General features: G+C 45.6%; 2 protein-coding genes across 3 annotated transcripts in view; one reads left to right on the top strand and one right to left on the bottom strand.

Moving 5' to 3' along the window:
* On the bottom strand, positions 1–4818 carry RACK1 (receptor for activated C kinase 1). 2 transcript variants are annotated; one of them, XM_082723672.1, is made up of 8 exons: positions 4270–4818; positions 3099–3270; positions 2440–2587; positions 2108–2203; positions 1592–1702; positions 1038–1178; positions 528–638; positions 1–117 (listed from the first exon to the last, which is right to left on the bottom strand). In XM_082723672.1, exons 1-8 carry the CDS (start codon positions 4376–4378, stop codon positions 52–54), a joined length of 954 nt encoding a protein of 317 aa, XP_082579798.1. In that variant the 5' UTR covers positions 4379–4818; the 3' UTR covers positions 1–51. The 2 variants fall into 2 exon arrangements, with proteins under 2 accessions (XP_082579798.1, XP_082579799.1); XM_082723673.1 differs by having other exon boundaries at positions 3095–3270.
* LOC309861109 (uncharacterized protein) overlaps positions 4697–16155 on the top strand; it is a gene marked incomplete at its 5' end in the record, with an annotated part of 25807 nt that continues 14348 nt past the window's right edge. Inside the window, one exon of the mRNA XM_082723684.1 lies at positions 4697–4827. Coding sequence (XP_082579810.1) covers positions 4697–4827 — 131 coding nt within the window. The remainder of the gene's footprint in view (positions 4828–16155) is intronic.

The raw sequence follows: 16155 nt of genomic DNA on the forward strand, positions 1-16155 counted from the left end.
TTTCTACAAGTCAGAAAACCAATGTTTTATTCCTAAAGCTCTGCCATATTTCTAACGGGTACCGATGGTCACCTGCCACACACGCACCAGGTTGTCTGTGTAGCCAGCAAACAGAGTCTGCAAGGGAGAAAGGATAGCAACAGGTCATGTCAGATGTCAGAGCCACAGAACTCTACATTTCTAATAAGGATGGCCTTTCTTTTAAGATTCCTAGTCTTCTAACCACCAGGTTGTAGGTGGTATGTATTCCAGAGAAGACAATGGCTGGTATATTAAGGAGTCATACTTTTATAAAATGGTTAAGTCATCTAAGGTGTCAACTGAAGGCAGGTAATCACTGACTGCTATATCAATTTACCTTCTGATGTGGGAACATGTACTCTATTCACTGACACAGCTAATCTGGTCTTCCCAAATCACCCTGGCAAATTTCGTCATTTTTTTAACTTCATGTCAAAGATACACCAAGGACATAAAGGGGGAGAGAAAGGGTAGAAGCCAGGTCACTTAGGGAGAGACCTACTTACCTGGCCATCAGCAGACCAGGCCAGAGAGGTACACTGAGGTGGCTCTGCCTTGCTGCTCGTACTGATAACTTCTTGCTTTAGTTCATCTACAATGATCTTGCCTTCCAAGTCCTGAGGAAGAGGAAAATAATCCAGATAAGGATAGACCCTACTACAGGCATCTCTGGGTGCAGGGCAGGGGGAAAGAGGCTGAGGATGTTGCTGAGCAGCCTAAAAATGCACAGGACTGCCTCTCTTCCTCCCCTCCAGAATAACCTAGACCAACATGTCATTTATGCTGAGACTGAGTACGCTGTAATTTGCCATCCCCTTTAGCAGGTAAGTATCTGCCACCACTGTAAATTCCAATCATGGGAAGCTGTTAACTTGCTCTTCCTGGATCTCCACTGATAGCCCCACGGTTCAAGAAGCTTGAATCCCATCCATGACAAATCAGGAACTCACAACACTGCTAGCTAGGCTCAGAGAATACAGCCAGGTGCCTCAGCCTGAACTGTAGCCCACACTCACCCAGATCTTGATGCTGGGGCCTGTGGCAGCACAGAGCCAGTATCGGTTAGGACTGAAGCACAGAGCATTGATGATGTCCCCACCATCGAGTGTATAGAGGTGTTTGCCTTCGTTGAGATCCCACAGCATGGCCTGGCCATCCTGGGAAGAGAAGGGAGTGACCAAAGCAGTATGCAACCTATTCAGATGTTAATGTTTGCAAAATTCCGTCCCTCCCCCGCAACAAATATCCCCAAAGCTAATGATTCAAATACCAGTATTTACTTGAGTGCCTTTCCTTTAATCCAGGAAACCTCACCAACCCTGCAACATCCTGACAACTTCTAAGTAAATCGCTACAATTAGTTCTGAAAACTGAAACCTCCTAATCAATAGCTTCAAGAAATCAGCTTTACTGAAAACAATCTTTTTGTTTCAAAGAATATGCCTTATTTATGTCATTTCTAGAAAGCAATCTTAAGAAAGACTTATTCGTGGATAACTATCTCATTATTCTAAGTATTCTTTCTAAAACACTGTCCCCCACTGAGTAGGAACTCCCAGTTCCTGAATACCTTCCCTCCAGAAGCGCAGAGGGATCCATCTGGAGAGACAGTTACAGTGTTCAGGTAGCCCGTGTGGCCGATGTGATTGGTTTTCAGCTTGCAGTTTGCCAAGTTCCACACCTAGGTTTGGGACATTGGGGAGTAACAGGTGAAAATACTGGCTCTGAATCCACTGGCGTCAGGAGGGCTCAAGGCAGACAAAAAGGCACGGCACCTTATTTAAAAGCGCTCAAGGACAGGTGGCCATTTTTTATTCTATCAGTAACAAAAAGGTTCAAAGAATCTGGGACACCCAAGGACAATTAAGATTAAAAAGGATTAACAAATGTTCTGTGTTGCTTTATGAGGGACACTGGGCTTAATTAGCTACCTCAGAGCAAGTTCTCAAAAACTAATGACCTGTACTTAGAAGACAGCAATATGAAAGGCCAACTGAAGGACAAAGCTTTCAAAGTTAGAACCACCTGGGAGGCAGTGGGAGCACCCTGTGGCTGGTAAAGGCCCTACACCTGGTTCCACGCTCACCTTGACCAGCTTGTCCCAGCCACAGGAGACAATAATGGGATTGCTGCTATTGGGTGAGAATCGGACACAAGATACCCACTCCGAATGGCTTTCATCCTGCAAAGGACAGAAAAGCAATCAGGAGAAACTATCCTGTCCCTATGAAACCAGAACCCCACCACACCCCCTTCCCTCACTTACATGGAAAATATTCATACCCCCAGAACCCAAACCTTAATATTAACAAAACCCCTTTAGAGTCCAGGCCAGGCCTGAAATCACCACATACTGCAAAGGTTAAGAAGAGGAGAGAATCTTGAACATGTGCTCTCTGCATGTGCCTTCACAGTTACCTGGACAGTATATTTGCATACACCCAGAGTATTCCACAGCTTGATAGTTTTATCTCGGGAGCCAGAAACAATCTGCCGGTTGTCAGAGGAGAAGGCCACACTCAGCACGTCCTTGGTATGTCCTACAAATCTGCGTGTGGTGGTACCCCTGAGAAGGAAGACTTGGTCAGTCTCTAAATGCCACAAACCTCCTTCCACGTCACACTGTTTCCCTGGCCTTGCTCCTGTCTCACTGCAGCTGCCATTAATCACATGATCCTGGAAATGGGTCTGATCACAACAGGCATCCCTTCAGAATTGCAGGACATGTCCTCACTCCCACGTGGGGATTGGCTGACAATGTCGTTCTGTCATCACTGGGATCCTCCATTATGCCTGAGGATCCAAAGCCCGAGCTCCCAAGCTAACCAGCTTCAAACACTCGCCTACTCCCAACCACAGTGTGTGGCAAAACTGCTCAACCAGCCCACTCCTAACAATTCTGCTTAACTAATTAAAAGTAGCAAGGATGGAAATCTAACAACCCCAACCAGCTGCTCTACGTACTCAGTTCCCACAGTGAACCTCACTGTCCCTTGGAAACCGCGTCCCAACAGCATCTACCTCATTTCTGCTCAGCTTTTCCCCACTGCCCCGGAGTTAAATGAGCAGCTACTTGCGTTGTGAGATCCCAGAGACGAAGGGTTCCATCCCAGGAGCCGGAGAGGGCAAACTGGCCATCTGAGGAGATGACCACGTCACTGACAAAGTGGGAATGACCCCGAAGAGCACGCTGAGGGATGCCATAGTTAGTCTCATCCCTTGTCAGCTTCCACATGATGATGGTCTTATCTAGGGGAAGTTAAGAGAGAAACCCAGTGAGGAATCCCATAGCCACTTGCTGATAATCCAGGATCCCTCAAGGTCATTGCTGGATTCAAAAAAACAAATTAAAGACACTGAAGGGCAGAGGAGAACCACAGGCTGAGAGCTGTTATTAGTCAAGGGAAGCGATTGGCTATTTAGAAACGAGTCAAGTAGAACTAAGTAATGCCACAAAAACTCAGGGGTGCAGAATTTGATTAGACTACGTATGTCCTCTTCTAATATTCGGATCAACTCACCATCTCTTTTATGTCTACTCTGAGGTCTAAACCATGAACACTGCCGCTTGGGTATGGGAAGACGAGCTAGCTATGGGATTCCTACAACTGCTGCTGGAAAGCTGCCTTACACGCTATGGGACTGGTTGCTTTCACGGAAACGTGTTAGGCTCAGCAAGCTTTCCAATTAAGCGCCAAACATTATCCTGGCCCCAGACTATTTTTAATAGTGGGCGGCGGGAGACACGAGAAGCCTCCAAATGCTGCCAAATTTGGAGAATGAAAAAACCGAGAGCGCGGGGTGGGGGGGATGGAAGGCACGGGCCAGCAAGGAGATTGGAGTCACAACGTTCCCTTGGAGTCCATCCACTACCCACTACGAACAGGGCCGGGCGGAAGCTCAGAAACAGCCTCTGGATCTCAGCACAGGCACTCAGATGGCATGTTGGGGTCATCACAGCCCCGCCCGACCCCGTAGGCTCCTGGGCACGCTCAGCCACACCTGCGAGAAGATGGGCAAGAAATAAAACCCAACCCTGCAATCCTCCTGCCAGCCACGAGCTGACAGATCTCCATCTCCGCCAAGTGGGATGTCTCACGGGCTTGTCCTGGCTGAGGCCTAGGGCCGGGGCCGCATACCGCAACCCACACCCGGACCGAGTTTTCCAAGCAGCCAACTCGCGCTCCACTGACAACGCCAGGCGACCCCCCTATTCCTCAATCCTCTGCCCCGCACCTTAGCTCGTACCTCGAGAGGCGGACAGTATCATGTCCGGGAACTGGGGAGTCGTGGCGATCTGAGTCACCCAGCCGTTGTGGCCCTTGAGGGTGCCACGAAGTGTCATCTGCTCAGTCATGGTGGCGGCGAGTGCGGGTGTCACCGAGGCGACAAGGATGGAGCTGGATAGTTCAGAGAGACTACCAGCACAGCCGCACCCGCCACGGCCCCGCAGAGGAAAAGAGAGAAAAGGCCCCCGCCGGAACCGGAAATACCCGCCCGTTGGAACAAAAATGGCGGCCTCCGTCGTTCACTTCTGCTTAAGATGGCGGTGCCACGTAGGTTAAAGGGCGAGTTGAAATGACAAAACTTCATGGTCCTCTCTCCGACGCAACATAGTTTGGCTGAAACCAACTCCACCAAGTGTTTGAAAAGGCCCTAAAACGTCCACTGGGGTATGGTGTGTAAGAAGCGGAAGAGCAAAAGTGTACGGCACGTTTCCGGAAGGATCGCCCGGCGCCTTCACTGCCCCCATGTGGCGCAGCGCGAGCGCCGCCCTTTCCGCTTGCTGCTCGGCTTCGTTTCGAGGTGAGAACTGCGAGCAAGGATAAGCAATATGAAAAATGTGGTCCTTGGTTTTTAAAGTGTACTGCTCAGGTGAACTGTTAAACCCTGACGGGTTTCCATCGCAGAGGGCGGCTGCTCCCTCAGGAGGTTTTTGCTCCGAGGAAATTGGCTAAGCCACTCTCTGTACGGAAGGAGTTAGTGCAGGCGGAGGTTCAAGCATGAATGAGTTACGGAGCGGAAAACCGGGGAGGAACGAAAAACTGGCCTGTGGGCTCCTTGTCGGCCACCCAGCTCTCGCCGGGGCAGGAGTGCGGAGGGCCGTCGCAGAAACAAAAAGGAGAGGAAAGGCCTCCGGGCTCTGACTTCTGGGGACTCGGGTGGAAAGCCGGCTTTGAGCCTCACCACCTCACAGAAAGGTCGGCGGATCTGGGGGTCTAGGCGTATCCCCTCAGACTGGGAAGCAGTGGAACACGGCTCCCAGGCTGCTTAACGGCCTCCCGTATAACCGCATGGTACGTGAATATGTGATGCCTCCCACTACCGCACATCCTTGCTGTTAAGAGACGATGCTGGCAGACGGCGCCGTTGTCACAAATTTTCCTTAAGGGGAAGATGCATAACCAGAATGATAGCAGTCGCTGTCATCTATGCAAAATAAGGGGGGGGGGATTATACGTAAGTGTTTATTTTCTGTTTGTAACACGTGTTAAGTTTCACATTTGTGAAAGAGGTTGGAAATAATATTACCCACCAAAAATGGTGTTGAGAGTAAATGAGTTCAGATAGGTAAAGTGCCCAGAACAATGCCTGGCAGAATGAATGCAGGCAAACTTAAACTCCCTAACACCTTTTGGATACCAGGTTTTGTTTTAAGTCTTGTGGGATACAGCTGTGATAAAGATGGTGAAGAGCTGGTTTTCTTGGCGTTTACATTTGCTGGGGTGATGGGATAGGAGACTGAGAGAAAGGAGAAGTAGGAGACAGCCCTGTGGATATATGGGAAGATAAGATTTCATAGGAGAACTCGTATGGCGGGGGGGGGGGGAGAAGGATTCAGTGCCAAAAGTCCTGAGCTGGAGTGTGGGGGCTTCGGAAAACCAAACAGTGAGATGGAGGTGAGGAGCAGTTGACAGAGGGGGCCAGCAGGCTTGGCAAAGGGCCATGGCTTCTCAGGGTGGGGTCCTATGTTTCAGGGGTCCCTGTTACCTGTCTCCATAACACCCCCAGTTAGCTACCTTTTCTCTTTTCCAACACTGAACTCGAACTGGACCCCAACTCATACCCATGATTTGTTTGTCCTGTGGTCATGGGAGACCCACACCGATATCCAGCTTGCTGTTCATAGCTCAGGTCATGCCAAGTACTCTGGACGGTTGGGACAAATGGAGGGGTGAGAGATTTCATGCATCTTCCAGTGCAGATGCACAGTGCAAACACTCCCCTGGTTGTTGGCCTATATATGCAGAGGATTGGCTCTCCGTTCAAGAACACATACATGTTCATCTCCTACCCACACTCTAAAGAGATCATTGCTTAGTCATATCATCTCTCCCCCCCCCCCCCCCGGAGAAATCTTTTTGGCTCTCTGTTTTCTTGAATTTTGCGAGGGAGCCCCTGTGGAGTCAACGTCCCTGAGGTAGGGTCACTAGTACAGGTTTATTTTGCTTTTGTATGTCTGTCTGTCTACCTATCACAGAGAGAGCACAAGCAGGGGGAATGGCAGGCAGAGAGAGAAGCAGGCTCTGTGCTGAGAAAGAGCTCATGTGGGATCATGACCTGAGCCGAAGGCCAATGCTTAACCAACTGAGCCACCCAGGCATCCGCTGGAGTACAGGTTTAACATGAGCTTCCAGGTTTCTCAGGCTTGCTTAAAAACACCACATCTCGGCACTGGTCGGTTCCCAGGCTAGCCCTGCCCTCTCCAGGCCCCTTCTGTGGGTGTGAGGGGTCGGGGAGGCCCTTCCCCAAGTCCTCCCTCAGGCTACCAACACCAGACCAAGATTTCTGTAGCTGTCTTTGGCCTCCAGCAATTCCGCGGGCCCCTCCCTACACTGGCCCCTTACTCTTTGAGACAGTTCTGGCAGCTCCCCCTCCTGCTGGGCCAAGGGAGGAATTAGGGTTTTGCCTTGGAGCCCACCAGCACCGATCTGGCAATGCCAGCGGAGGAGAGGGAGAAATGGAATATAGTAGACTCCCTGAACAACCAGGCCACAGGATTGGGCTTTCTACCTCGAAGTTTCTCTCCAGTCACTGCCTGGCTTCTTTTCTCTTGGAGAGGATGTTGGCAAGCCTTAAAACCACTGAGGGGCACTCCTGAATGGAGGGAGGCCTGGCCCTGACTCTCAGGACACTTTGGTGTAGCTAGGTGTAGAGATGGGGTGCAGCGGCAGCCTTCCCCTCTCAGCCCAAGTTGGAGTTGAGCCCCACACATGCCTGCTTCCCTCTCAGCCCGCTGACTTCCTGCTAGGCATATGGGCCCACCTGGACTACTCTCTCCTCAAGCCTGGTCCCTTCCAGAGGGAGGACTAATCTCAGCTGCTGGATGCATCTTAGGAATAAGCTTCACACTTCCCACAACAGTCGGCTGCCTCTGTAGGCATCGGTGGGGGCCTCAGGGCCTTTTCTTTCCAGGTGTTTTTGATCTGGCCTCTCAAAGGTAGAAACCTGCTGGAGGGCCCCACCTGACCTTGGGAGAAATTGGGGAAAGTTACTCTGCCTAGTTGTTCTGCTTCTCAGGCCACCCCTCTGGTAAGTTCCCCAACCACTTCTGGTTCCGTCTCCTGAGCTGCCTGTTTTCTCCCATGCCCCGATTGGCACCACCTTCATTCGCCAGACAAGGTAAACAAAGGAGAAATTTGTAAGGATGTCTGTCTCACCATTTCTTTTCTGGTGGCAATCCCTAAGATCACACAGCTGGAAGAAGTCCTTCTGGTTTCCCTGCTAGAGGCCCATGACCTCTCTTCTAGGAACAGAAGCCTCTATTCCCTCCTGCCAGCGTTCAGGAGGTGAAACAGGTCTTCCCTTCAATGAGGTGGTGAGGACTATTGTGGGAGATAGTTGAGGGGCTTGGGAAAGGGGTGTGGCCAAGACCAGAGGGCTTCTGTCAGCTAAAGCAAGTGACTTCCCTTCATTTTGCTGTTCATGCACAGATTGTGTGGTTGGCATTGGCTTGCACCATATTCCTTTTGTGGGTACACTGGCCCTCCACTTCTGCATCTGTCAGTTCTCTCAGAACGCACACATTGTTCTGCCTGGAAGCCCACCATATCCCACCCTCACTTTTCTTCGTTAATCTAAGCTTCCTTGAAATCGCTGCCTTAAGGAAACCCTCTGTGACCTTCAAGTCTAAGTTAGGCTCCTTGTTTCCTGCCCTCATAGTGATGGTGTTTGGGGCCTTCCTAGCTCTTAGCTCAGTTTGCCCTTAATTGAATTCCTCAGGGCTTTTCCTCGGTGCCCTGAGGTCAGGGACTGATGGCCTGTTTGGGCTGTTACATCCTCTGGTAGACGGTTTGGTTGTAGAAGATTCTAATCTTGGTGACTAGCCTCATAGGCTATGTAGTTAAGGGTAGATAGTTAAAAGGTGTTCCAGGCAGAGGGATCACCATGGGGAAGAGGTGTTAGAGTGGTTTGCATGCAGAGGTTTGGGAGATGGTTTCAAATGGAAAGGTAGGAGAGAGTGAAACCCAAGGTGGTCGGGGAGCCCCTATCAGGAAGGAGTTGACTAGAAAGGAATTTTGTCCTGAAGCCTCTAATTGTCTCTTTAGGATTGTCTAATCCCTCTCCTGCCTAGACTTGATTTTGCTGCCAGTTATTTGTTGTCAGAATGGAGGGTAGGTTGGAAGAGTGAGACTAGAAACAAGAATTTAGAAGCTGGACAGGAGGGTCTGTAAGGAGGGTCATGAGAGTCCTATAAAAGGAGGTACTGAGGAGTTTCCATTGGCCATATGAGTGATCAAGTCAACATCTCTAATCCATCTCTCTCCTCCCTCTCCTACCTTTTTCACTCCAATATTTAGAATTGGGCTGTGATTATAGAAACTGTTTCATGATTGAGGCCTAAAGAATTAAGCTCAAAAAGGTTGGAAGGCAACATGGGAGGTTCTGTTCTTATTGTAGGTTCTATTCCATACCTGGTGAGAGGTAGGGATGTGACAATAAATCACTGCCAGGAACGGATATTACAAAAAATCACATATAATTTCTTTATGTGTCTTGATAAATATTTAGTGTCCACTTTAGGCAGGAATCTGAGGTCTAACAGTCCCCTAGAAAGCATCTAAGGCATTCTGTTGGTATTTTCCCTGGGAGATGGGACTGTGGCATTCCCCAGGCCCTAGGTGCTTCAGCAGATATGCAGAATTATAAACAAGCTAGGAGAAGGCAGGCCTCTGGCTTGTTAAAGGATTTAAAACACCATTAGGTGGTAGGGAGAAATAGAAGGTGACCCAAGGTGTCTTTTTTCAGATTTTTACCTGGAAGAGAATTTGGTAAGAAGTAGGGTTGGGAGAATATGTTGAAATGGAACTTTGAGGCTGGCTAGCTTACCACAAAAGGGCTAAAGAGAAAATAGTCCTTCATGCTCATACTTGGGTTAAAACGCCAGAGCTTGCTGAGAAATTCCATCCTTTGCGGGTGGGGTGGGTAGAGAGAAATCTTTGTGCTTAGGGAATGGCAGACAAAAAGGGGGTGTGACCTCCAGGGATCCTCTTGTAGGTGGCCTTGGTCTTTCATTTTTGTGGAGCCCTGCTTTGGTACCAAGTGGAATTGTCAATCAAGTCTCTGATGAACTCTGCATCTGAGTCCTTTAGGATGGGGTAAAATATTAGGAAGGTCTAAGCTATGGAAGAATAAGAAAAAGCCCCTCCCTGTTTTTTTAAGGCTGTTTTTAACTCAAATCTACTTAAGGCCATTTTCCTCCTTTTGGAGGGATAGAGGTGGGGAGAAGAGTAGTAACTTAGAGGGCCATTTCCTTCCTTCTTTGCTGGTCTGCTGTCACATCTTCAACTTCTCACGTGCCAAGATAAGCTATTTCCCCCTGCCCAGGATACTCACACTGCGCTAAGGACTCTGGTTTGTAGGCAAAGACTATGATTAAAAGTTAAATTTGTCACCACTTTTGGCTCTCACAGTCTCCTCCTTTTCAGCCCTGTTATTCCTAAAACCTCTCACTTCCTTTTTTCTCATTATCACTGCCAGTACACTACTTTTCCTTCTAGGACTCCTTGATCTCTTTACCACCCTCTGTCAGGATCTGGGTGTGAGAGGAGAAAGGGAAGAACCCACTTACCTCCTTTAATGCTAGGTTTTGCCCCACATCCCATTGTCAGAAAGTCAGGCACCAAATAAAACCTTATTTATTCTCATATTCCTCCTATTTTGAGGCCCCAGTCCTGGCTTTTTTTTGGGGAAGAGGGTAATGCAGTTTGTATTTTACCTACTTCCTATTAGAGTTCTCCCCTATCACATTTCTCACATGTGATCCACATGAATCACAAGTGGAACTGTTCAAGACTGTTTTAGTTAGGGGCACCTGGGTGGCTCAGTGGGTTAAGTGTCTGCTTTTGGCTCAGGTCATGATCCCAGGGGCCTGGGATCGAGACCCTCTTCAAGCTGTCTGCTCAGCTGGAAGCCTGTTTCTCCCTCCCTCTCTCCCTCTTTGCCTGCTTGTGATCTCTTTCTGTCAGAGATCTTACTTGACAGAGATTAAATAAAATCTTAAAAAAAAAAAAACTGTTTTAGTCAGATTTTTAGAAAATACAAGAAGGCCTTTTAAATATTTTCTTCCATGCCCCAAAATACCTTTGAGCCTACATCTCTTGATTGGGAAAAGAGTTGTCTCACTTCTTTTTCATCATCCCTTTGGACTTGCTTCTACTCCTGAGAGTCCTAAAAGGATCAGAATTCAACCTGCTTTCTTTCTGTGGAACTATACAATTCATTGTGATTTGACAGCTGCTAGCCATGTATGGCTATTTCAAATTAATTAAAACTAAATGGAATTAAAAATTCAGTTCCTTAGGGGGCGCCTGGGTGGCTCAGTGGGTTAAGCTGCTGCCTTCGGCTCAGGTCATGATCTCGGGGTCCTGGGATCGAGTCCCGCATCAGGCTCTCTGTTCGGCAGGGAGCCTGCTTCCTCCTCTCTCTCTCTGCCTGCCTCTCTGCCTACTTGTGATCTCTCTCTGTCAAATAAATAAATAAAATCTTAAAAAAAAAAAAATTCAGGGGCGCCTGGGTGGCTCAGTGGGTTAAGCCGCTGCCTTCGGCTCAGGTCATGATCTCGGGGTCCTGGGATCGAGTCCCGCATCGGGCTCTCTGCTCAGCAGGGAGCCTGCTTCCCTATCTCTCTCTCTCTGGCTGCCTCTCCATCTACTTGTGATTTCTCTCTGTCAAATTAATAAATTAAAAAAAAATCTTAAAAAAAAAATTCAGTTCCTTAGTTGGACTAGACACATTTCAAGAGCTTAAGCTCAAGGTAGCTGTCGATACCTACTAGGTCAAACAGCACAGATTCAGAACACTTCCACTGTTGCAAAGTCCTTTTAGACCTGATATAGTAGGTGGTCTCGTGTCCCCCTTTTTGTTACCCTGTTTTATCAGTTGATAAATATTTGTAATAACTTCATTGTTACAGGATAATTTTCTGGGTTGGGGGGTCAGGGATTGAGGTTGGGGAATAGCATAGAATCTTCAGGTCCTATAAAGATTTCTGGAGGCATGGCATAGGGGCCAGAGGTTGATGGCCCGTGGCAGAGAAGAGACTAGGTTTTAAGGAAGTGCTTTAGGAGCTGATGTTATATTGTATTACTCCAGGGCCACACACTGCCAATAGGAGCAGACAGGTTCTGGTTTTATAAGTTCTGCATAGTACTTAAAAACCAAAGCAAAAATGGGGCGCCTGGGTTGCTCAGTGGGTTAAGTCTCTGCCTTGTGCTCAGGTCATCTCAGAGTCCTGGGATACAGCAGTCAACAGCTAACCTAGTAGGGAAAACATTCAATAAACAGATGGGTATTTGGTAAATATGGATATACCCATTTTTCTCAACGTTTTTGTAACCCATAGCTCTACTTTTCATATACCTAAAAATCTCATACTCCCCCTCTTTCCGAGCTCCCCTCTACTCAGTGGGGAGCCTGCTTTCCCCTCTCTTTTTCTACCTGCCTCCCTGCCTACTTGTGATCTCTGTCAAATAAATTAAAAAAAAAAAAAAGGCAAAAAACCCCCAAACCAACAATCTGTCCTATGGCCATGCTGCAACTGATGTTTGCTGAAGTGACTGCCTTATTAATCATTTCTAGATCTTCATTTCATATACTGCTTTATCTGCCATAGCCCTTGTTCTCCCAAATGGCAGTGACAGAGGCAGCTCTGGTTTAAAAAAAGGTTTGCTGACTCTGCCATCTGCTTGCCAAGAGCTGGAAGAAGTAGGAGTCATATCAGTTAATCTGCTAAGACTATGTTTAGTAATGTTCTAGCTAGGTGGAGCTGTTCTTCCACTGAACACTTAAACACCTGGGTCAGTCACAGGCTATAGGGCATAAGTAAATCTGGTAATAGCACATCTGTGATTTGATCACTTTCCCTGAGTAGAGACTATTAGTTCTCAACCACGGATGATTCTGCTTCTCTCCCCTCTCCGTAAGACATTTGGAAATGTTGGGAGACATTTGTGGTTTTCACAACTGGTGGAGGGGTGCTACTTACATCTGGTGGATAGAGTCCAGGGATGCTGCCAGCCATCCTGCAGTGCCCAGGACAGCCTCTCTCCCCCCAAAATAATGATCTTACTCAAAATGTCAGTAGTGCTGAAGTTGAGAAACACTGGTCTAGACTATAGTGTGGATCAGTTCTTAAAGTCATGACTATTCATGAGGTCCAGACTCAGTGGGTAATAATTAAGGCTGGCAAGTGTCTATTAAATTGGGAAGGAAAAAAATAAGGAGTCAGTGGAACTGTGGTCTCCATGAAACTGAAGGGCAGGTATAACTGGAGTGTGTTTGACTGCACTAGAAGGCTAAGAGCTAAGGTCATAGTGCAACTGGAGATGAGGATTTCAGATGTGTAGCAAGTCTGTATAAAGATGAGGTCCCAGGTACAGCCACAGGAGTAGCGAGGAGCAAGTTTAAACAGTCTGACTTGTGATACAGCAGTCAACAGCTAACCTAGTAGGGAAAACATTCAATAAACAGATGGGTATTTGGTAAATATGGATATACCCATTTTTCTCAACGTTTTTGTAACCCATAGCTCTACTTTTCATATACCTAAAAATCTCATACTCCCCCTCTTTCCGTGTTGTTTAAAATTTCACAATTAAGTATCGTGACTAAAAATCAAAGCAACGGTAATTTTGGAAGCCAGGATTTATTCAGATGATGTGATAACATCATTGTTAAGCCTTAACTTTTCTTTCCTGGGTGGTGTAGAAGATGTAACAAAACACAGGCTGTTTTAACAGTACTCTGGTGCTGTTTTTTCTCCAGAGCTAGATATACCCCCTCCCCCCAGAAAGCTTTTAAGATGTAAAGAGAAAATGGAATAAATTCTTTTAATCTGTTTAGACATTTTACATCTCAGTTTCTCTAGAGTATTTATCTGGAAGTTTCTAGTCAAAGCAATCAGTCTTTGAGTTCCACATAATCCTCTTGCAGTGCTGTCAGTGAGGACCAAATATCAGTGAAAACATTCTTTCCAAAAGTCCAACAGGTAGGTTTTAAGAAAAACGTCAAGAACAATCACCCAAAATAGTTCTGGACATTTCATGCTTTTTTCTTGAAATAACATGAATCTAGTCCTTCAAATGGCCAAGCAAATTAGACATTTTTAGTACGAGTTTGCTATGTGTAGCTGAGTTTTTGGTAAGTTTTGCTTCAGGTATTTCAAAACAAGCAGGGATTGTTGGTGCTCGCCTTCGACATTTCACAGTCAGTGTATTTTAGGCTTCAGTGCATTAAATTCTGCTGAAAGTTTTAATTTTTGAAATTTTAAAAGTACAGATTCTCTTAAGGTGGTATTCCAAAATCAGAGGTGGTGTTTTGCATTGGTGTTCCAAAATCATTCTGTCCAAAAATTCAGCTGAATACAGTTCTTTGACAACCAAGGAACCTCAGTATGTAACAGAAAATACTCTTCAACAGGATTCTCAACAGATCTTCAAAAATCAAGGCAAACTGGGACCAAATCTACTATTTTTCACAAAGGTTACACTGACAGCAAGGTGAAGATTTCCAGTAGATTATGTGCCAGCTGATGGAAGTTGATGCTTGGTGGTGATTGCTATAATACATCTTAAACACGGTTTTCTTCAGTTTTGCCAAAAACCCAGATCTAAAACACTACTGTAATATATACCCTTATAATATTAAGATTTTCTTCCAACTCAGTTCATTTTGTACAGCTTCAAAAATACTGTCTTTAGTGGTCAAGTATTAGGCTTGTGAAACCAGCACACTCACAGTTTTTAAAGCCTATTTTAAACATAAGCAAAGCACATTTTTATCAGTAGATTCTTCTCAACTAAGCGAAGAAGGATGAGCTGAAGTTTTTAAAACTTGAAGTTTGATATATTCAGTCATCAATCCAGAGTTAAGCCTGCAGGAGGTAGATGAAGAAAGTCTGGAATTCCTCAATTTCCTTTTAAAGTTGCGGCAGCACTTGGAATGCAAGGCTTCAAAAGTTTCTCCATTTTTTTCTCCTTTGCAATTAAAAGGGCTATTTAATATTATGCTTTCATAGCCTTTGAAGATTGATGTTAATATTCCAATACTGTCCAATCTTAAAGCTGCAGAGAATTGTGCTTTGCAGAATACTCCAGTGTTTTTATAGCATAAATTTAACAGTGTTTGGCATGGTGTCACTGGCCAACATTTTCAGGTAACTCAACTGAAGAAGTTGACCCTATCTTCTGTGTCATAATGTGAATATATACTTCATAAAAGCCTCAAAAAAGGGGCGCCTGGGTGGCTCAGTGGGTTAAAGCCTCTGCCTTCAGCTCAGGTCATGATCCCAGGGTCTTGGGATCAAGCCCCGCATCGGGCTCTCTGCTTGGCAGGGGGCCTGCTTCTCTTCCTCTCTCTCTGCCTGCCTCTCTGCCTACTTGTGATCTCTCTGTCGAATAAATAAATAAAATATTAAAAAAAAAAGCCTCAAAAACATTTTTGGCTACCATCTTTAGCTACCTCAAAGGAGAAAACAGAAAAAGGAGTACTGATGATGAAAGCATCTGGTCCCTCTTGGAGAACCATGAGTGATTTTATTGGCGGCAGCTGGGTGGCAGAGCAATATAGGTAGGCATCCAGTTATGCCTGAACCCCAAAAAGTGAAATCTTTGTTCATTTCCTTTTTATACACCCATCTGCCACCTAAAACCTGCATTTAATGGTGCCCTTGGTCAAATCTAAATGATCTTACTTTTCATAATCCTCTGATTCTAGCTTGAAGAGTCAAGATGAACTCTAACTTAAGGGATGGACAAAATGGAAGATGTAAATAAGTAAGCTTTCAGAGCTAAAAAGCCTCTTTTTATACAAATTAAACTTTAAAAGAACACTGACCTCAAAACAATATAACTGTCTTTTTATGTTATAAAAATAGCAGTATACATAGCACCATCCCCACAGTGGACATATGTAGTTACCCAATCTGTCCAACTTCATTAATTATAGGCCTTACTCTGAACGCTTCTTGTTCTGTCTTTGTACTCCCACCAGCCAAGGAGTTCTTTCCAACTTTATTTCTTAAGAAATATTTTTTCTTTTTAACATTACAACACTAATATTATAAACTATACAATTTTATAAACTGCATCTGCAGTGCTAATAAAATTTGTGGAGGGAGAGAATGCCTTTCTCTCCTATTCCTAAAAGTCACGGACTAGTCCTTGAGTCTATGAGTGACAACACCCTACTCAGTTCCTAAAACTAAAAAGCTTGCTTACCTCCAAAGTAGATAAAAAATGTGTTGAATTAGTAGCTGTCAAGAATACACTCTAACCAGAACTGTGAGAAGGGTGATGCATAATATTAAATAAACCATATACAAAAAGAGTTTATTATGTTAAGTATTATTATGAGAGTTTATTCGGTAAAATTCTAAGTCATGCTCCTGTAATGTATATGTTGACCAATGAAAGGCAGTAACAAAACAATGTCATCAATTACTAAAAGTTTATACATACATAAAAAAATTTTTACCTCTTTGGTGTAATTCTATGTGTGGCAATACCACCTACCTAAATTCTGGTATGTGTTTGAAAATAAAAGTTAAATTTCCTTTTAAATACTCTGTATTTTTGAACGGGATTATCTCCAATTTGTTTTACTTGGTTTTGGTGTTTATATTTACTGGTATGC

Source organism: Mustela nivalis (genome assembly GCF_964662115.1).
Source record: "Mustela nivalis genome assembly, chromosome: 3".
NCBI lineage: Eukaryota > Metazoa > Chordata > Mammalia > Carnivora > Mustelidae > Mustela > Mustela nivalis.